The following is a 21,621-nucleotide window of genomic DNA, read 5'->3' as shown; positions in this document are numbered from 1 at the left end:
ATAGGCTAATTAAGGAGACAGTTGGGAGGTTCAAGTGCCAGAATGAGAGCATAAAGAGAGCCAATCTGTAATGTAAAAATTACAAATGAGTCCTAAAATATGGGAATAAATTTATAAATTGTACACCATATTACAATGCACCACAATGAACCAATCTACACTCATGCCTATACCTTTAGATGGGGAACCACATGACTGCATTTCAGAAATGGTACTGCCCAGAGTAGATCTTCAAGATACACCAATTCCAGACAGACTTCGTGCCATTTTGTAGATGGTTCTTTGAAAAAGAACCCAGATGGTACAAATGCCACAGGATATGCAGTAGTAACTCAGGATAAAGTCCTGATAGCCGAAGCATTCCCAAAACACCTATCAGCAGAACTTGTAGCACTCACAGAAGCTTGTAAACTTGCAAAGCACAAAGTTGTAACTATCTATACTGATGGTCAATATGCCTTTTCTGCCACGTGTTTGCACAGCAGTGGTAGAATGGTGCTATGGTTACCTCCACAGGTAAAGAAATAAATCACAAAAACTTAAATTTTACAGCTTCCCAAGATAGCTACAGTACAGAACAAAAGTTTGGACACCTTCTCATTTAAAGAAATTTCTGTATTTTCATGACTATGAAAATTGTACATTCACACTGAAGGCATCAAAACTGAATTAACACATGTGGAATTATATACTTAACAAAAAAGTGTGAAACAACTGAAAATATGTCTTACATTCTAGGTTCTTCAAAGTAGCCACCTTTTGCTTTGATGACTGCTTTGCACACTCTTGGCATTCTCTTGATGAGCTTCAAGAGGTAGTCACCGGAAATGGTTTTCACTTCACAGGTGTGCCCTGTCAGGTTTAATAAGTGGGATTTCTTGCCTTATAAATGGGGTTGGGACCATCAGTTGTGTTGTGCAGAAGTCTGGTGGATACACAGCTGATAGTCCTACTGAATAGACTGTTAGAATTTGTATTATGGCAAGAAAAAAGCAGCTAATAGTCTGACCATCACACTGTTCTTACCTCAAAGGAGGAACACTACACTCCATTAGAGAAGTGCAGCATCCCTGTGGCGGTCGAACCCTCAGGGGCACCACATATGTTCAGTAAATGCACTCAATACTTGGTCGGGGCTCCTTTTGCATCAATTACTGCATCAATGCGGCGTGGCATGGAGGCGATCAGCCTGTGGCACTGCTGAGGTGTTATGGAAGCCAAGGTTGCTTTGATAGCAGCCTTCAGCTCGTCTGCATTGTTGGGTCTGGTGTCTCTCCTCTTCCTCTTGACAATACCACATAGATTCTCTATGGGGTTAAGGTCAGGCGAGTTAGCTGGCCAATCAAGCACAGTGATACTGTTGTTTATAAACCAGGTATTGGTACTTTTGGCCGTGTGGACAGGTGCCAAGTGCTGCTGGAGAATGAAATTTCCATCTCTAAAAAGCTTGTCGGCAGAGGGAAGCATTTAGAGCTCTAAAATTTCCTGGTAGATGGCTGCGCTGACTTTGGTCTTGATAAAACACAGTGGACCTACACCAGCAGATGACATGGCTCCCCAAACCATCACTGATTGTGGAAACTTCACACTAGGCCTCAAGCAAATTGGATTGTGTGCCTCTCCACTCTTCCTCCAGACTCTGGGACCTTGATTTCCAAATGAAATGCAAAATTTACTGTTACGGGTCCGGGTAGTGAAACCTCGGTGCTGCGGTGCAAGGAGGGACCAGAGGGGCGTGACTAAGTACCTACTCGGCCTGACCAAGGTCGCACGCGGCTCAATAGACTCCGTGAACCAGGGAGGGACCGAGCAGGGGGACCAGGTGCCACTCTGGGACCGACCTTGTATGAGAGCAGGTGACTCCCAGGGTCAGATGGAAGGAACTGACCGAGACAGCGGATGAGCACGGCAGGAAGGCTGATGGGTGCTCCGGGTAGATAAGCAGGCTGATTCGGCTGATAGCCTGACGGGTGCTCCGGGTAGGCAAGCTGGCGGGCACAACGGGTAACAGGCAGGTGCTTCCAGGTAAGCAGGCTGGTGGGCACGGCCGGTAACAGGCAGGTGCTTCCAGGTAAGCAGGCTGGTGGGCACGGCCGGTAACAGGCAGGTGCTTCCAGGTAAGCAGGCAGGCTGAGCCCATAGACAGACAGACTGGACTGTAGACAGACTGTCGGGCTGGATTGTAGTCAGACTGGCGGGCTGGACTGATGGACAGACTGGCGGACAGGACTGACTTGCAGAGGGACCTCAGGGCTGAAGCAACAGAGTACACAGAGCAACAGCCATTGCACAGGCACCTCCATTTTGGAGGAGGTGCCTTATATATGGGAAGTCCTCCGGCCATTGGCCGGGGACTCTTTAGGACGGCGTGCGCGGCCCCTTTAAGAGGGAGGGAGCGTGTGCGCCCCAAGCACCATGCCCAGGAAGCTGCGTGCACCAGCAAGGCCAGAAGACGCCGGATCAGGACCGCGGCGGTAAGGGGGACGGCGTCTCTGCTTGGCAGGAGGCAGAGACGCCGATGCTACATTTATTTAGTGTCAATGACTGCCTTCTGGACATCAGTCAAGTCAGCAGTCTTTCCCATGATTGTGGAGCCTAATGAAACAATCTAAGAGACCTTTTTAAATGCTTAGGAAGCCTTAGCAGGTGTTTTTTGTTAATTATTCAAATTTACTGAGATAATGACTTTTGTTTTCATTGCCAGTAAGCCATAATCATCAACATTAACAGAAATAAACACATGAAATAGGTCACTCTGTAATGACTATGTAATATAAGAGTTTCACTTTTTGTTTTGAAGAACTGACTGAAATAAATTAACTTTTTGATGATATTCTAATTTAGTGAGATGCAGCTGTATGTGTATGTATAGGCTCGTGGATAACTTGCTGATCACTGGGGATCCCACCACTGGGTCCCCCACAGATTCTGAGAACAGGGCTCTGCAGTCCAGTCCTGAATGCAGCAGAGTTGTGCCTGCTTGGCCTCTGCTCTATTCATTAGCTATAAAGCTATTGGCTATTACCATCAGTTCCATAGACAATGAATAGAGCAGAAGTCGATAATGCGCCCTCCAATCCATTCATGACTGAGCTGCAAAGTCCTGTTCTCAGGATTGCTGGGGTCCCAGTGGTCAGTCCCTCACAATCAGTAACTTCTAGGGATATGGCTTCTGTTAAACATATGCATCATGGTGAATACGCTAAACAGTTGCCTCCTATGGATGCCATACAGTGGTTTCAACATCCCTCAAGTGTAGTGATAAGAAGAATATTTTTATCCTCAGCTCGATCCACACAGATGCCACAAGGGGTACTGCAGAACTAGGATCCACTACTCGAAAAGGAAAAACCTGTGTCAGTAATTGACTACAACACATGGGGGTGTGTGGACCTTGCAGACCAGGTTCTACAGCCATGCCAGGTATCAAGAAAATCATACACCTGGTATAAAAAGTTAGTCATTTATGTGTTTCAGGTGGCCACATATAATTCTTTTGTGTTATACAAGAAAAGCAGGCAATTCAGATAAATCAAGGAAAGTATCAGGAAAAGGTTTTTGAAAATGTTAGCCTCGCTCGTACATTAGAACCTGAAGATATAAAAAGACTGAGCGACATTTTATTGCACTTATTCCAGCAACGGAAACAAGATAGAACTCCCAGAAAAGATGTCGTGTATGTACTAAGAGAGGAATGAGGCGTGATACCCGCTACTATTGCCCACAATGCCCATCATTGCCAGCCTTATGCTTTAAAATGTTCCACACAGAACCACGTTTTTAAACTGTAGAAATGTATCCCATTTTGTCATTCAAACATTTGGTTTATTTAGTGAAGGACACATTCGAGTAGAGCTCACTTAATTTCCAGGTGTAGGGGGGGGTTCTCCAGAATCTAAACCTTCCATTGCGTGCTTGTTTCTGGAAATCATTCATGGAGTTAAAATGCTCACTAAACCCATAGATGAATTCCCAGAGGGGTGTCATTTCCAAAATGGGGTCACTTCACCGGGGATTCTGCTGTTCTGGCACTTAGTGGCTCTGAAAGTGTCAACAGCAGAAGTGACCCTATTTTGGAAATGACACCCCTCTGGGAATTCATCTATGGGTGTAGGGACCATTTACCTATCTACCTATTTTCCCATGTAAAATCTGAGGTTAAAACAACATTTTAGTGGTAAAAGTGGTAACTATTTTTTCTTCACTGCACAATAGTATAAATTTCTATACAACAGCTGTGGTGTCAGTATGCTCACTGTACCACTATTCATTCAGAGGAATAGGTTTTAAAATACAGTCACTTTTGGAGGGGGGTTCTGCTGTTCTAGCATCCCTCAAGGGCTCTGACAATGTGACAGGTCACCCACAAACCATTTCAGCAAAATCTGCTCTCCAATATGGCGCTCCTTCTCTTTTGAGCTTTGCACTCTGGCTAAAATGTAGTTTCCGACCACATATAGGGTATCAGGAGAAATTGCACAAACGACTGAGGTCCATTTTCTCCTTTTACCCTTGTGGAAATGAGAAGTTTGAGGCTAAATCAACTTTTTCATGAAAAAAAGTAATATTTAATTTTCACATCCCAATATACAGTTAAAATTCTGTGAGGCACCTGTGGTATCAAGATGGTCATCACACCAGCAGATGGATACCTCAAGGGGCGTAGTTTCCAAAATGGGGTCACTTGTAGGAGGTTTCCACCGTTTAGGAACCTCAGGGGCAATGCAAACGTGACATGGTGTCTGTTAACGATTTCAGACAATTTTGCATTCCAAAAGTCAAATGGCGCTCCTTTCCTTCCGAGCCCTGCCATGGTCCCAGACAGTAGTTTTCCACCACATATGGGGTATCAGCGTACTCAGGAGAAATTGCCCAACTCATTTTGGGGTACATTTTTTCTTGCCACCCTTGTGAAAACGAAAAATTTGGGGCTAAAGTAACATTTTCGTGGGAAAAAGTAAAACTTTCATTTGTTCCTTCCATATTCCATTAATTTCTGTGAAGCAACTGAAGGATTAATAAACTTCTTGAATGTGGCTTTGAGAACCTTGAGGGGTGCAGTTTTTAGAGTGGTGTCACTTTTGGGTATTTTCTGTCATATAGGCCCCTCAAAGTGGCTTCAAATATGATGTGGTCCCTAAAAAAATGTTTTTGTAAATTTGTTGGAAAAATTTGAACTTGCTGGTCAACTTTTAACTCTAACAGCCTAACAAAAAAAAAAAATATGTTTCAAAAATTGTGCTGATGTAAAGTAGACATGTGGGAAATGTTATTTATTAACTATTTTGTGTGACATGTCTCTCTGATTTAAGGACACATACATTAAAAGTTTGAAAATTGCGAAATTTTCGCCAAATTTCCAATATTTTCAGAAAGAAACGCAAGTTATATCGAACAAATTTTACCACTAACATGAAATACAATGTCATGAAAAAAAACAAATCTCAGAATCAGTGGAATCCGTTGCAGCGTTCCAGAGATAATAACTTATAAAGTGACATTGGTCAGAATTTTAAAAATTGGCCTGGTCACGAAGGCGAAAACCGGCTATGGCGCGAAAGGGTTAAAGGAGTGGCATTCAAATATTGGCGCAAAAGAGGCACATGATATGTTGTATATGGTGTATAAGTTCACCTTTTACAATTAAACAAAAAAATTTTTTTTTTTAGTTTGGAGTAGAAACCTAAAATTATACCCATTTATATAGAACAGAGGTTATTTTGGCTTGACATGTTTGAAGAACAAAAATTTCTTTAGATTTTTTTTGAACAAATATAAAATTTTCTTTAAAATTAAGGCTATGTGCCCACGATGCAGAAATGAAGCAGAAAATTTCTGCAGCATTTCTGCATCTCCCTGGCAGAAAAAACGCATGCAGATTGTGCATGCGTTTTTTCCTGCAGAATACATGCGGATCCACATGCGTTTCCGCATGCAGATTGACAAGCGCTTTCCAGGCGATAGCATCACTTGGAAAGTGCTTGACAACTAGGTCACACTGTATAAATCCATGCAAACGGCATGGATTTATACAGTGTGAACCGTAAAAATTAAAACAAATAAAGCTATACTCACCCCCGAGGCCCCGGTGTGTGCAGCAGCGCTCGTTCCTGTCTGGTTCCCGGCTGCCGGCATATCGCGAGACAGAGCGGTGAAGGGCCTGCGGTCACATGACTGACGTCACCGCAGGTCCTCAAGCGATGCCGGCATTCAGAGAGAAGCCGCCGGACAGGTGAATATAACTTTACTTGTTATTTTATTCTTTTTTTACAGGTACAATGGTACCCAGGTCTGGATGAGAGTCTCCTCTCCTCCAGAACTGGGTACCATCCGCACATAGAGACGCATAGAAGATGCTTGTACAAATGTACAGTCGCGGTTTCTATGCGTTTCAATGCAAGTCAATGGCGGGAGTTCCGCTGCGCTTCCACAAAATTAAATGACATGCTGCGGATTTTTGTACGCAGCATAAACGCTGCGGAAAAATCCGCAGCATGAGCATAGAACATGCGGAATCCCCTTGGGGACCATGGGGTGCGGATTACCTAGCGTTTAACAAGCGTTTACGCTGCGGAAATTTCGCAGCATAAACGCTTGAAAAACGCTACGTGGGCACCCAGCCTTAATAAATAAAATATTCTATTTGTATAAACTGGATTTGAACTTGTGTTATGTTCTGATGTCAATAGGTGAAATTGTTGAGTGAGCCATGTGAGATGACTGACAAAAAAAGTGATTACTAAGACAATCGTGAACTGCTATAGGAATAAAATAATTATTTCATGAAAAGTATATCTATATTTCATGATAAAATTTTAATTTTTTTTGTAAATAGAGGAAAAATACACTGCTCAAAAAAATAAAGGAAACACTCAAATAACACATCCTAGATCTGAATGAATGAAATATTCTCATTGAATACTTTGTTCTGTGTAAAGTTGAATGTGCTGACAACAAAATCATACAAAAATCATCAATGGAAATCACATTTATTAACCAATGGAGGCCTGGATTTGGAGTCACCCCCAAAATTAAAGTGTAAAAACACACTACAGGCTGTCCAACTTTGATGTAATGTCCTTAAAATAAGTCAAAATGAGGCTCAGTATTGTGTGGCTTCCACGTGCCTGTATGACCTCCCTACAACGCCTGGGCATGGTCCTGATGAGGTTGCGGATGGTCTCCTGTGGGATCTCCTCTAAAGCATCCGCCAACTCCTGGACAGCCTGTGGTGCAACGTGACGTTGGTGGATGGAGAGAGACATGATGTCCCAGATGTGCTCAATCGGATTCAGGTCTGAGGAACGGGCGGGCCAGTCCATACCTTCAATGCCTTCATCTTGCAGGAACTGCTGACACACTCCAGCCACATGAGGTCTGGTATTGTCCTGCATTAGGAGGAACCCAGGGCCAACCGCACCACCATATGGTCTCACAAGGGGTCTGAGGATCTCATCTCGGTACCTAATGGCAGTCAGGCTACCTCTGGCGAGCACATGGAGGGCTGTGCGGCCCTCCAAAAGAAATGCCACCCCACACCATTACTGACCCACTGCCAAACCGGTCATGCTGAAGGATGTTGCAGGCAGCAGATCGCTCTCCACGGCGTCTCCAGACTCTGTCACGTCTGTCACATGTGCTCAGTGTGAAACTGCTTTCATCTGTGAAGAGCACAGGGCGCCAGTGGCGACTTTGCCAATCCTGGTGTTCTGTGGCAAATGCCAAGCGTCCGGCACGGTGTTGGGCTGTGAGCACAACCCCTATCTGTGGACGTCGGGCCCTCATACCACCCTCATGGAGTCGGTTTCTAACAGTTTGTGCAGACACATGCACATTTGTGGCCTGCTGGAGGTCATTTTGCAGGGCTCTGTCAGTGCTCCTCCTGTTCCTCCTTGCACAAAGGCGGAGGTAGCAGTCCTGCTGCTGGGTTGTTGCCCTCCTACGGCCCCCTCCACGTCTCCTGGTGTACTGGCCTGTCTTCTGGTAGCGCCTCCAGGACTCTGGACACTACGCTGACAGACACAGCAAACCTTCTTGCCACAGCTCACATTGATGTGCCATCCTAGATGAGCTGCACTACCTGAGCAACTTCTGTGGATTGTAGAGTCCGTCTCATGCTACCACGAGTGTGAAAGCACAACCAACATTCAAAAGTGACCAAAACATCAGCCAGAAAGCATTGGTACTGAGATGTGGTCTGTGGTCCCCACCTGCAGAACCACTCCTTTGAGGGTGTCTTGATAATTGCCAATAATTTCCATCTATTGTCTATTCCATTTGCACAACAGCATGTGAAATTGATTGTCAATCAGTGTTGCTTCGTAAGTGGACAGTTTGATTTCACAGAAGTTTGATTTACTTGGAGTTATATTCTGTTTAAATGTTCTCTTTATTGTTTTGAGCAGTGTATATTTCATTAAATTCTAAATAAAGTTTTTTCACTACGCTTAAAAATTTTCTATATAGTATTTCTGTACAAAATATATTATGACTATTTATTATTTCTAACAGTGTAATCACATTGTCACTATAGCACAACACATTTTTTTCTCCGCATTGAACATCTACTTTGAATCCCATTCTCTTAAGAATTTCACTTTTGTTGCCAGCGGTTTACACATTAATGGCTGTGTGTTGAGTTATTTAGGGGGCACACCAAATTTACACTGATAGGCTGTGTGCCCACTATGTGTTTTTTTAAGTTTTTCCGCAGCGGCAAAAACGCTGCAGAAACGCTTAAAAAGTGCATGGTAGAAGGTCTGCCATGTTCCCCAATGATAATCCACATGTGCTGTGCACATGCTGCGGAAATTTCCGCTTCGGATTATCATTGCGGAAAAAAACGCAGAACTACCAATTATTTTGAGGAAGCGCTGCGTTTTCGCCGCTATTGACTTGCATTAGAACGCACGTCTTCCGCTTCACTAGATAAGCACATACGGAATACATGCGTTCAATGCGCAGATGGTACCCAGGTGTGGAGGACAGGAGACTCTCCTCCGGACCCGGGTACCATAGAAAACTGTAAAAAAAAAGAATAAAATAAAAAAATAAATGTTATACTTACCTTCTGATGGCCCGCGGTGCGCTCGTCCTCCCTTGCCGGCAGATCGCAATGGACTGGAGGACCTGCGCTAACATCATAGTCATGTGACGGCAGGTCCTTCAGTGTAGTCCACCGCGATCTGCCGGCAGCCAGGACGGAGTGAAGCAAGACTCCGGGGGACATCAGAAGGCAAGTATAGATTTATTTTTTATTTTTTACCATTCTTTCGGTCACACTATATAAATCCATGCCGTTTGCATGGATTTATATAATGTGACCAAGTTGACAAGCACTTTCCAAGTGATGCTAAAATCGCTTGGAAAGCGCTTGACAACCCACATGTGGAAATGCAAGTTAAGAACGCTTCACATCTGCATGTCCCTGGCAGGAAAAACGCATGTACAATCCGCATGTACAATCCGCATGTACAATCCGCATGTACAATCCGCATGTACAATCCGCATGTGGTTTTTCTGCCAGGGAGATGCAGAAACGCTCAGGAAAAATCCGGAGCATTTCTGCATCGTGGGCACATAGCCTTATACAAGCTGTACACTGACTACATTGTATCAAAGTGTCATATCTTCAGTGTTATCCCATGAAAGGATTAATAAAATATTTACAAAAACGTGAAAGGTGCAATCACTTTTGTGATATACTGCATATATGTCATAAGATTTCTTTTATTTTTATGGCAACTAGATTTAATTTACATAGAGTATTATAGTATGTAAAAGATAATGTTAAAAATGCATTGCATATGGATGCTAGGCAAGGATAAAAAAAAAAAAAAAAAAAAAAGTTATGGCAATATATTTTCCAGGACATCCCTCCTGATAGCACCATGGAGGTTGTCCTTCCATCCTTATAGGGACAGGAAACACGAGAGGTTAAAAGACCTCTCCCACCCACACCCACCAGTGTTTTTCCTGTCCCTGTAAGGACAGACACGAGAGAAGATGGATGGGGCATTACAGCCCTTCACGGATTATCTTGCGGGCTCAGGGAGGGTGGGCGGGTCTGGGGTCCATCCTCTCCCCCCCCCCCCCCTGTCAAGTGGCCCGAGGCTGACACCCCCCGAAGAGGGGTTCCTCAGCCAGACATCCAGTTGAGCAGGGGTTCCTGGTCCTGGGGCCGCTTCCCTCCCAGCGGGGCCTCTCTGCTCTCACCGCCGGCCAGAACGATGCTGCTGGAGCGCATGGAGGCGCACTTCCGGTGACATCACACGCGGCATCACGTGCTTAAGGCGTGCGTTCCATGGTGGAACGCAGGAGGTCCTGAGGCCGGATGAAGCGGCGCATACTTCTGGTTTTGGGCATGCGTTCCAGAGTGCAGCGCAGGAGGGTGCTGGGCACCAGGAGTGTGGGGATTATCATCCTATGAGGACTTCTTTTTCGGCCTGCGGCCCCATTGGAGGTCCCAGGGCAAGGAGAAGCTGATTACGTCATCCATGTGGTCAGCATGGATTTCCGGAGGAGGCGTTGGCCAGGTGGTGGTCAACTGATTACTGAAGACAAGATAGGACATACAAGACTGCCTTGTTCTTGGATACACATTAGTCTGCTGTGATAGAGTACTCCTCTAAGATCAGTATGGACGATATAGGAAATGGGAAAGGCTGAGACTCCTGCTGTGCAGCCCTTGGTGTCAGCAAGTGACCTTTGTTTTGGAATCCCTCACTTTTTTTTTTTTTTTTTTTTTTTTTTTTTTATCTACAAGCCTAATGCTAATTAGTCCCTTATAATGCATACTAGGACAAGCCAGAGATGTGCTATTTGCAATGTTAAATTATCCAGTTCCTGGACAAAAAAAGCTGTGTCAAGGTTGCACCCTTAAAATTATTAAGGATGAACAATCTTCCTTCCTCATGGACATGCGTTCCATGGTTAGAGAGGAGGTCCAAGCCTCAATCTCTAGTCTATTACCGGCACATCCAACTCCGCCAGGCCCACGTCCCAAAAGACCACGGTGGGAGATGGAATTGTCTTCGGAGGAAGATGCCCAGTCCATAAGTTCTGACCTGGAAGAAGAGGGAGAGGTCACATCGAAACCCCCGGAAACAGGCAAAAAATACCTATTTTGCTCAGAAGACACTGACTAACTGCTCCGGGCCACAAGAGGGACCATGCAGATTGAGGAAACCCCAAAACCCAAGTCAGTTCAGGGCGAGATGTTTGTGGGCTTAAGGTCACAGAAACATCGTGTGTTCCCGGTAAACAACCACATCCGGGCAATGATTCTGGAGGAGTGGAAGGACGCAGAAAAACGGCTACTCGTTCCTCGGGATTTTAGACTGCGACTACCTTTTGAGCCAGAGGACACTAAAAATTGCGAAGAGATTCCGAAGATTGATGTCCCTGTGGCCAGAGTGGCTAAGAAAACTTCAATACCATTTGAAGATTCATCTAGTCTTAGAGAGCCCATGGACAGGAAAGCCGATGGTCTCCTGAAAAAAGCTTGGGAAGCGTCAGCTGCAGTCATGAAAACTAACATAGCCGCTACTTCTGTTGCTAGATCCATGCACCTGTGGATTGACCAGCTGGAGGAGCAGTTGAGAGGGAAGACTTCCAGAGAAGAGCTGCTAGAATGTATTTCCTCAATGAAATTGGCGATGGGCTTCTTAGCTGACGCATCTGCAGAATCTATTAGATTCGCAGCTAGAAATAACTCGTCTCTATCCAATGCGGCTCGAAGAGCCATCTGGATGAAGACTTGGTCAGGTGACAATCAGTCTAAGAACAATCTTTGTTCCATTCCCTTCTCGGGATTGAGAGTATTTGGTCCAGTACTGAACAGCATTCTAGAAGGCGCCTCAGATATTAAAAAAAAAAAAAAAAAGGGATTCCCTGAGGACAGGTTAGGAAGATCCTTTCCTTTTCAAAGATCTTGTCCTTCCCAGAGGCAGGCATACCGGGGTAAAGGAAAAGGAGGCTGATGGAGCTACCCTAAAGGGGGTAGAGGTAGAGGCCCCCTCCCTCCCTTTGGTTCAGGATCAGGTGGTAGGAGGCAATGACGCCATAAGAGTTAGGGAACGTCTCAGACAACTTGCGGATGCATGGCGTCGCATCTCCCAGAATCAGTGGGTACAAAAAACGATCTCAGGGGTATTTTCTGGAATTTATCCAGGAACCTCCCAGGAGATTTGCGGTTACAGATCCCCCGTCAGTTTCTTTCCTTTCTCCTATGTGGTCAGACATCAGAGAACTCAGACTCAGGAGTGGTAGTTCCAGTTCCCAAGTTGGAGCTAGGTCTAGGTCATTATTCGGGTCTCTTTACTGTCAAAAAGCCATCAGGAGAAAGCCGAACTATAATAAATCTAAAACCGCTGAATCGGTACATAAAAAAGGTACAAAAGATTCAGGATGGAGTCTATAAAGTCCACCATTCCCCTTATAGACAAGGATTCAGTGATGTGTGACAATAGATCCAAAACACTGCTATTATTACGTTCCCATCCATCCCAATTGTCAGGAGTATCTGCGTTTCGCAATAAAACAGGGAAATCGAAATTGCCACTTTCAATTCCAATGCCTTCTTTTCGGTCTGGCTTAGACTCCCAGAATCTTTACCAAATTGGTCGCAGAAGTAGTATCCTACCTAAAGGAAAAGGAGATTATTATAGTTCCCCATCAGGACGATTTCCTGTTAATATCAGAATCCGTGACCAAACTAAAAAGGCAGCTCAGAACGGTCATCACAACGTTAGAAGATGTGAGCTGGATAATAAATCCAGGAAAATCGCACCTTGTGGCAGGGACCAAGAAGAAATTATTGGGAGTTATCCTGGACTCCAGTCAAAGGATGTATTTCTTACCTGTCGAGAAACAGGGAATGGTAAAGAACAGAGTGCGGCTGTTATTACAGAATCGATCGTCGATGAGGACGGCGATGAAGTTCCTAGGGACTCTCACGGCCTGCATACCATGTGTCAGGTGGGGTCAATTCCACACAAGACGCTTCAGAGAGCCATTCTTTCATCCTGGGACAGGCGACAAACTTCCCTGGACAAGGAGATTCATTTATCCCTGGGAGTCAGAAGATCCCAGGAATGGTGGACCTTTCCCGAGAACATCAGGAGTACCATGGGTACTGTCTCCCTGTGTCACTATCGTAACAGATGCAATCAAGGAAGGATGGGGTTCCCACATAGCTGGAGATTTTTTCCAGGGGGTCTGGCCTCTGAACATCCGAACCCAGTCCTCAAACTGCAGAGAGCTGTGCACCGTTTGGGAGACCTTAAAACGGAACCACGCCTGTCTAACAAAGAAACACCTGAAGATTATGTCAGACAATGGTGTCATTTCTTCGCCACCAGGGAGGCCCAAGATTCCATCAGCTGCAGGACCTAACCACAAAGATTCTCCTGGGGAGAGAAGAAAGACCGCAGATATCGACAAGACAATCTGGAGGGTTCCAAGAATTCCGTGGCAGACTATCTGAGCAGGCAGTGAATTCGACCTACAGAAAGGGAGCTCAATGGTGAGGTGTTCCAGTCCCTGTGCTATCTATGGGGAACCCCCCAACTAGACCTTTTCGCAACAAAGAAAAATGCGAAGGTTCAGAGGTTCTACTCCCTCAATCCAGGAGATCATCCAAAAGGTATCGACACGTTGAATCAGGTGTGGAAGGGAGTTCTGTTGTACGCCTTCCCTCCCATAGCCCTAATTCCGAGAGCACTCAGGAAAATCCAGGAAGACTGAGTAGAAGTATTGCTCATAGTCCCGTTTTGGCCAAAAAAGTTGGTTCCCTCTGCTGCGCAAGATGTGCCAGGAAGGTCCAGTCCTGCCACCAGTGAGGAGAGACCTTCTTTCTCAGGGTCCAGTGTCCCATCCGGACCTGGAAAGCCTACACCTGTCAGCTTGGATCCTGACAGGCAGATCCTAAGAGCCAGAGGTTTGTTGCATGAAGTGATCCCAACAATTCAGGCGAGCCGAAAGCCAGTCACATTAGCGATTTATAATAAAATCTGGAAGAGGTTTTGTTTGAAAAGTGGCAGTCCTTCAATAGAATTCTCTTGCCCTGATATTCCAAAGATTCTAGATTTAAAAAAGGGTTGAAACCCAGCACTTTAAGTGTACAGATAGTGGCATTAAGTGTCTTTGTGACACTCCCTTGGCAGCTCACCCTTGGATGGTAAGGTTTTCTAGAGCTATCCAGAGGTTAAGACCCACGTTAAGGATGTCAGTTCCCCCCTGGGATCTAAATTTAGTGCTCAACGCCCTATGTGAAATCCCTTAAGAGCCAATAGAAGAGATTAACATTGCTAGGCTCAGATTTAAAACAATCTTCCTGGTAGCTGTCACCTCAGCTAAAAGACTCGGAGAGCTGAGAGCTTCAGGCTCTTTCTGCTCAAAACCCTTATATTCAGATTTTCAATGAAAGGATAATCCTAAAATTAAATCCAGCGTTCCTGCCCAAGGTAGTTTCTCTCCAAAACCTAAATCAGGAGATCGTACTTCCCTCTTTCTGCCAACAGCCTAAAAATCAAAGTTTTTTTTTTTCATTCTTTAGATGAAAGGCAGACAGTTATCCACTACTTGGAGGTAACTAGTGAATGGAGACAGGACAATAATTTGTTTATTCAGTACGGGGGTAGAAACCAGGGGAAGAAGGCCTCCAGACCTACTTTAGCTAGGTCGATAACGTCCACCATTAGCTTAGCTTACGAATCTGTAGGAAAGCCTTTACCTGTGGGTTTAAAAGCCCATTCCACCAGAGCAATTGCTACATCCTGGGCAGAGAGGGCTGGGGCATCGGTAGAACAAATTTGTCAGGCAGCCACTTGGTCTATGCTTAGTACTTTTTGTAAACATTACAAATTAGATACCACGTCAAATTACCAGATGGGCTTTGGTAGAAAAGCGATGCAGGCAGTGAGTGGTCCCTCACTAAAATGTTTCATGCTTTGGTATTCTCCATGGTGCTGTCAGGAGGGACGTCCTGGAAAACCAGGATTAGACCTACCGGTAATATTGTTTCCAGGAGTCCATCCTGACAGCACTGTTACTTCCCTCCCTTTGATTCTTGTACTATGGTGAAAGTTAATTTGTACAGGAATTTAATAATAAAGTTTGAGTTGCATCCAACCTGGTGTGGTACTTGGAAAATACAGTGGTGGGTGTGGGTGGGAGGGGTCTTTTAACCTCTCGTGTGTTTCCTGTCCCTATAAGGATGGAAGGACAACCTCCATGGTGCTGTCAGGATGGACTCCTGGAAACAATATTACCGGTAGGTCTAATCCCGATTTTTTTGTTAGATTGCATAAGTATCAAATCAAAGAAAAAAAAAAAACATAGAAATCTGGTAACACTATACTCTTACGGACCTGAAGAATAAAGCAGTCTTACCACTTACACCGCAGGGTAAACAGTGTATAAAAGATAGATATTAAAAACAATTCTTGAACTGCTGTTTTTGTTCATTCTGCCTCCCAAAAAGGAGTATAAAAGCTCATACACACGTCTGATTTTCACGTACAAGTGATATCTGTGGTTTTTATAGTACTTGTACCTATGATATTCTCTTGGGCTGTGCACATGTCCGATTTTTTTCCCTGTACCAAGTGGTCTTAGAACAAAATTGGACATGTCTCCGATATTTTCTGGAGGATCGGATCAAAATTGGCAATGCAAGCCTATGGGTCTGTGAAGAAAAATAAATAAATAAAATAATCGGACTGCACACTGATTTCATCCAAGTGCGGTCCAATTTTCAGTGAGTTGAGAAACTTTTTTTTTTTTTTTTTTTTAAATTTCTCCACTTGCAAGAAAAACTGATAACACTCTAATCAAACTCTGGTAAAAGTCTGATAAGAATAATTGGTACGTTTTTCTTGCACGTGAAAAAATCATGTGAATGAGCCATATAGCTCAAATCACATATATCCACATTTATTGTGGGATTTAGATGGAAACCTGAGTCAAGATAAGAGTGAACACCACTAAATGATATTGACTACCTGTCCATTCTACCTACAATCCCTACGCGTTTCATCATTTTCTATTTGCCGTCTCGAGTCATCAAGGGCTAGGCAGTGTTAGATGCATAATAATGATTAATAGAACATGATCGATCGATGCTATTGTGTGCTACATTGTGCACATACTGACAAGGATTGCTGGCCAGTAATATAATTTAGTGGCAGAGGCGTAGCTAGGGTTTCAGCCCAGGGGGGACCAAACATCTGAGTGGGCCCCTAAACCGTAACACAGATTACAACTATGGTGGTGCACCTAAATAGTGGGTAAGGGAGAAGCTCAGCAGATGACCGCGCTGTTATTGAAAATAAATCTCAACACTAAAATCAAGACTGATATTACCGCCATACGGTGACCATATAGTGGTAGATACCAGTGTTGCAGAAGATGCAAGTAATTACAGTACAGTTATAGATGGTGATTTACAGAGGATGCTTGTTCTGATGGAGTCGTTCATTTTTCCCATCTTTTCAATCTGGCCCTGACAGACATCACAACTTCTTCCAGCCACGACTTGTGTGCAGAGATTACAACATGGACACATTTGACTTCTCACATTTCCTGCACCATCTCCATCTATTCTCAACCAGCACAAACTACTCCACCCAATGCTGAGCCACTGCTGTCGTGTCCCTATTACTGTACCTGCTGTGTGGCACAATAACAGCGCTCTTCTTACTGCCTCACATAATCATGCCCACAACTGTGCCCTCTAGAAGGTAAAATTGCCATTGCCCCCTAAAAAATATTAATGCCCTAGAAAATAGTGTCCACATTTTGCCCCTAGAAAGTAATAATACGCCCTGTGCACCTTTGACGGTCACAATACCCTGAGTGTACCTATAATAATAATGCTTCTTTAGTGCACACAACATTTAATAATGTCCCCTGAGACCCCCAATGTACAGCTCCCCTATACACAGTAAGATGGGCCCACAGCTCCCCTATACACAGTAAGATGGGCCCACAGCCAGTGGCGTACCGCCAATGGCAGCAGGCCACGCCACTGCTATGGGGCCTGTGAGCCGGGGGGCCCCGGAGCAGCGGGGTAACGAGCTAACACGTGTGCCCGCTGCTAAAGGGAAAATAAATATTCCCTCTTCTCCACTCCCATGGGCGTGGAGAAGAATGAATATTCATTCTCTCTAGCAGCGGGCAAGGAGGAGCCGCGGCTCCTGCTGACAGTGATGGCTACTAAAGAGAATGCATATTCATTCTTCTCCACGCCCATAGCCCCGGCGTGGAGAGGAGTGAATATACCGGCAGCTCACATCAGCGTCAGAGTGCGCGCTGCTCAGATGCTGACATGAGCTGCTGGCAGACAGGACGCAGCGCTGGAGCAGAGGTGTGGAAGGAAGGCGAGTATAAGTGTTTATTTGTTTTGTGTGTGCAGTGATTGGGCCACGCATGCCAGGATTGAGGGATGAGGGGGGGGCCACGCATGCCAGGATTGGGGGATGAGGAGGGCCACGCATGCCAGGATTGGGGGATGAGGAGGGCCACGCATGCCAGGATTGGGGAAATTTATCACTAGCAGCTGCATTTCGCACCCTAGGCTTCTACTAGAGTCAATAAGTTTCCCAGTTTTTTTGTGGTAAAATTAGGGGCCTCGGCTTATACTCGGGTCGGCTTATTTAAAATATACGGAATTTTAAAGTCAGTGAGTACGTGGTGCCATAATACCATGGGGTGCATTATACTATATGGGGGCTGCATTTTACCCTATGGGGTGTGTAATATACAGTATGGAGGACTATGGGGAGTGCATTATATTCTATGGAGGATCATGGGAAGTTCATTATACTATATGGAGGATTATGAGTGGCGCATTATACTATATGGAAGGCTATGTTGGGCCATTATAATATTTTGAGGGCTTTGTGGGGGCCATTATACTGTATGGAGGGCTGTGTGGGAGTCAGAGTTTGGAGATCATACTTTGTTGGGGTCACCATACTTTGCCTTGGGAGTTGAGGTGGGGCACAGTAGGGTCATTATACTGTGTATGTGGAAGCTAATGTGGAGGAATGCACCATGGGGTATCATACTGTGTTTGGGGGGCACCTTTATTGGCATCATACTTTATGGGGGCAATGAAAGAGGAATCTAGGACTTCAGCAGGAGGAAAATTACTATGTAAAGGCTTGAAAATTGTGAGATCTGCTTTTCTGTGACACAGACAAATATTTATTTTATGTCGGGGGGGAGGGGGCCCAATTAGAACTTCTACTATGGGGCCCCATGATTTTTATGTACGCCCCGGCCCACAGCTCCCCATACACCCGGTATGCTGGGCCCCACAGCTCCCCATACACCCGGTATGCTGGGCCCCACAGCTCCCCATACACACGGTATGCTGGGCCCCACAGCTCCCCATACACACGGTATGCTGGGCCCCACAGCTCCCCATACACACGGTATGATGGGCCCACAGCTCCCCATACACACGGTATGATGGGCCCACAGCTCCCCTTCTGAAAAAGCCAATTGGCAAAACACACTTTGAAAGGGAACAGTGGTAAACTTAGTTTCATATGTTGTGTATCACTCTCTTGCTTCCTTTTATCTAGATATTTTAGGAAATTCTATTCCTTAGCTATGTAATATATCGGCGTAATACTATGCTACCTAGTGTGAACATTTTTTTTTTATGCTTGTATCTATAAAGACTATATTGAAGCTATTAACTTTCCTTGCAGGGACTAACACAGAGTTAAAAACTAATTACTTATCCCTCTACTTGCAGTTCAGGGAGTGTTTTTTCTGTGTGGACTACCTACATATTAAACCCCATTTATTTATTACTCAAAGGGTCCACTAACTCGCACTTTATGCTCTAGAGCAGGGTTCCCCAACTCCAGTCCTCAAGGCCCACCAACAGGTCATGTTTTCAGGATTTCCTTAGTATTATACACATACATACATTTTTTTTTTTTTTTTTTTTTATTTCCATGGCCCAATGACAGAAAATTCTGTGAGGCACCAGTGGGTTCAAAATACTCACTACAGCCCTAGATGAACTTCTTTATTGGTATAGTTTCCAAAATGAGGTTACTTAATGGGGATTTCGCTACCTCAGAGGCTCTGCTAATGCAATATGGTGTTGGCAATCTATTCCAGCTAAAATTGCACTCCAAAAGTCAAATAACACTCCTTCCCATCCAAGCCCCTTCATAAGACCAGCAAAGTAGTATCCAGCCCTTTATGGGAATATCACTGTCTTCAAGAGAAATTGCTGAAATTGTGGGGTCCATTTTCTCCCATCACTTACTGTCTATTTAAACTTTATTATTACTGACAAATCTTATAAAATTATGTGAAGCACTTATGGTTGAAAAGAGCTCAACACACCCTTAGATAAGTTTCTTGAGAGGTTTAGTTTCCAAAATGGGATCACTTGTGGGGGTTTCTGCCACCTCAGGGGCTCTGCAAATGTGGCATTGTATCCAATCTGTTCTAGCCAAATTTGCACTCTTTCCTTTAGGAGCCGTGTGTATGTGTAATATAAATATAAATATAAATATATATATATATCAATTTTAACTACATACATATGGGATATAAAGAGCATAAAATTCATAGTTTTGAAAATTTCTAATTTTTCACTACATTCTGATAATTTCAAAAATAAAAGCAATTCTTTTTACCTAAATTTATCACCAACGTTATCACAAAAAGCAATTGTCTCAAAATCATTGGAGTTAAAGAATTCCAGAGTTATTACCACATAAGGCGACATGTAAGAATTGAAAAATGGGTTTGGGTCCTTAAACAGAATCTGTGACCAGGCTTTTGCTACCACGTCTGAGAACAGAATGATGTATGGGCCTCTCAGATGTGTTTGCTGCAGATTTTATAGAGTCACCGTTTTATCTGCTGCAGATCGAATAGTTCTCTGAATGCTGCGCTCTGTATAACCCCGCCACACCACTGACTGACAGATTGATTGGAAGCTTTCTAAATATACACAATGTACACATAAAAGGTGGGGTAACAGAGCACATGAATATGGAGGGCTAGCATATTTAGTGATTTTATCAGAACTACACCAAGCAGCAGTCCAGTGAGTGACACATCACTGGAATCCGGATCCCTGCTCTCAGGCAAGGTGGTACATACCTGATGACAGATTCCCTTTGAGGGTTTGAGCAAACTTTGTCTTGTGACTGTCAGTCTGTTTACATAGGATGATTATGGGCAGCATGGTGGCTCAGTGGTTAGCACTGCAGCCTGGCAGTGCTGGGGTCCTGGGTTCAAATCCCACCAAGAACAACATCTGCAAGGAGTTTGTATGTTTGTGTGGGTTTCCTCTGGGTTCTCTGGTTTCCTTTTACACCCCAAAAGACATACTGATAGGGAATGTAGATTGTGAGCCCCAATGGGGACAGTGATGATAATGTCTGTAAAGCGCTGTGGAATTAATGGTGCTATATAAGTGGGTATTATAAATAATATGATTATTCAGGGAATACACATTCAAGATATTCAGTCAGTACAAATATACCCCAAGATATGAATGATTATTCCATCATAAAAAAAAAAAATAAATAGTTGGATCTGAAGAGTCACTGACTTATGGAAATTTTCCACCAACTTACCAAAAACTGCTGTTTTTCTGGACAGTCATAATGTTTTATGGTTCGAAGTGCAACTTTAAAGCTATAAAATGAGAACAAAAATGGTCTTTAGTTTTAAAACTTTAGGAAATTACAAAGGCAATAAAAATACAATTTGAAGCGGCTCTGCCTAATAAACGGTTAGCATTGGGTCGAGGGGGATACACAGCTCAAGGATATATAGTTTTTTTATGATGGTCACTCACACGGAGACAGCTCTTCTTGTACATGTGATTTTATCAAAACTACACCAAGCAGTCCAGTGAGTGACACATCACTGGAATCAGGATTCCTGCTCTCAGATAAGGTGGTATAAACCTTATGACAGATGTATACATTTGTATTAATGCAGGTATTGTAAAAAATAGTCTAACCATTTTCTACCATGGCCATTTTTTGTGTAAACCAAATAAAGCTCATTAAGGAGATATAAAGGATCACATACATTACCAGGAACAAATGTAAATACACTTAGTACATAGTATCTGAACAGAATATCACAAAATCTCTTAGTGGGTTCCGCCCACAAATGGAAAATCATACCAAATAAACGAAGCTAAACAGTCACTGCTGCTGGTCCATTCCCATCTAATGAGATAAACTGATAAAGGGCGGGCTCGAATACCACATAGAAGAAAGTGCAGCCCCACAAGCCCTCCTCACACTTTCTTTGCTTGATCAGTACCAATCCCACCCCCTCACCACTAGTTAAAGAGGTTGTCCACTACGGTTACATTGATGACTTAACCTTAGGTCGGGGTCCGGCACCCCCGCTGATCACCTCTTATCCGTGTTGGCGGCGACCAGCAGTATTCACTTGTTGAGCTGCTCATTATTCTGATACTGGCCATTGCAGGGTACTACACGTCCGCCTCCTATAGATTTGAATAGGAGATGAATGTGTAGTACCAAGGTCATCTGTGATGGGGATCCCCATGTGATCATATAGGGACTGAACCACTTGGGTCCAGTATCCCCTAAT

The 21,621-nt window shown here is 44.1% G+C and overlaps 1 protein-coding gene across 7 annotated transcripts in view; it reads right to left on the bottom strand.

Moving 5' to 3' along the window:
* PWWP3A (PWWP domain containing 3A, DNA repair factor) overlaps nucleotides 1-21,621 on the bottom strand; it is a 165,832-nt gene that overhangs the window by 79,538 nt on the left and 64,673 nt on the right. For all 7 annotated transcript variants that reach the window (XM_073686203.1, XM_073686195.1, XM_073686223.1 and 4 more), the window contains one exon: nucleotides 20,622-20,682. In XM_073686203.1, coding sequence (XP_073542304.1) covers nucleotides 20,622-20,682 — 61 coding nt within the window. The remainder of the gene's footprint in view (nucleotides 1-20,621; nucleotides 20,683-21,621) is intronic.

This window comes from Phyllobates terribilis, unplaced genomic scaffold, assembly GCF_046119375.1.
Source record: "Phyllobates terribilis strain yellow unplaced genomic scaffold, ASM4611937v1 Scaffold_1__5_contigs__length_1240528914, whole genome shotgun sequence".
NCBI classification, from domain to species: Eukaryota; Metazoa; Chordata; class Amphibia; order Anura; family Dendrobatidae; genus Phyllobates; species Phyllobates terribilis.
This window is presented reverse-complemented; position numbering and strand designations above follow the sequence as displayed.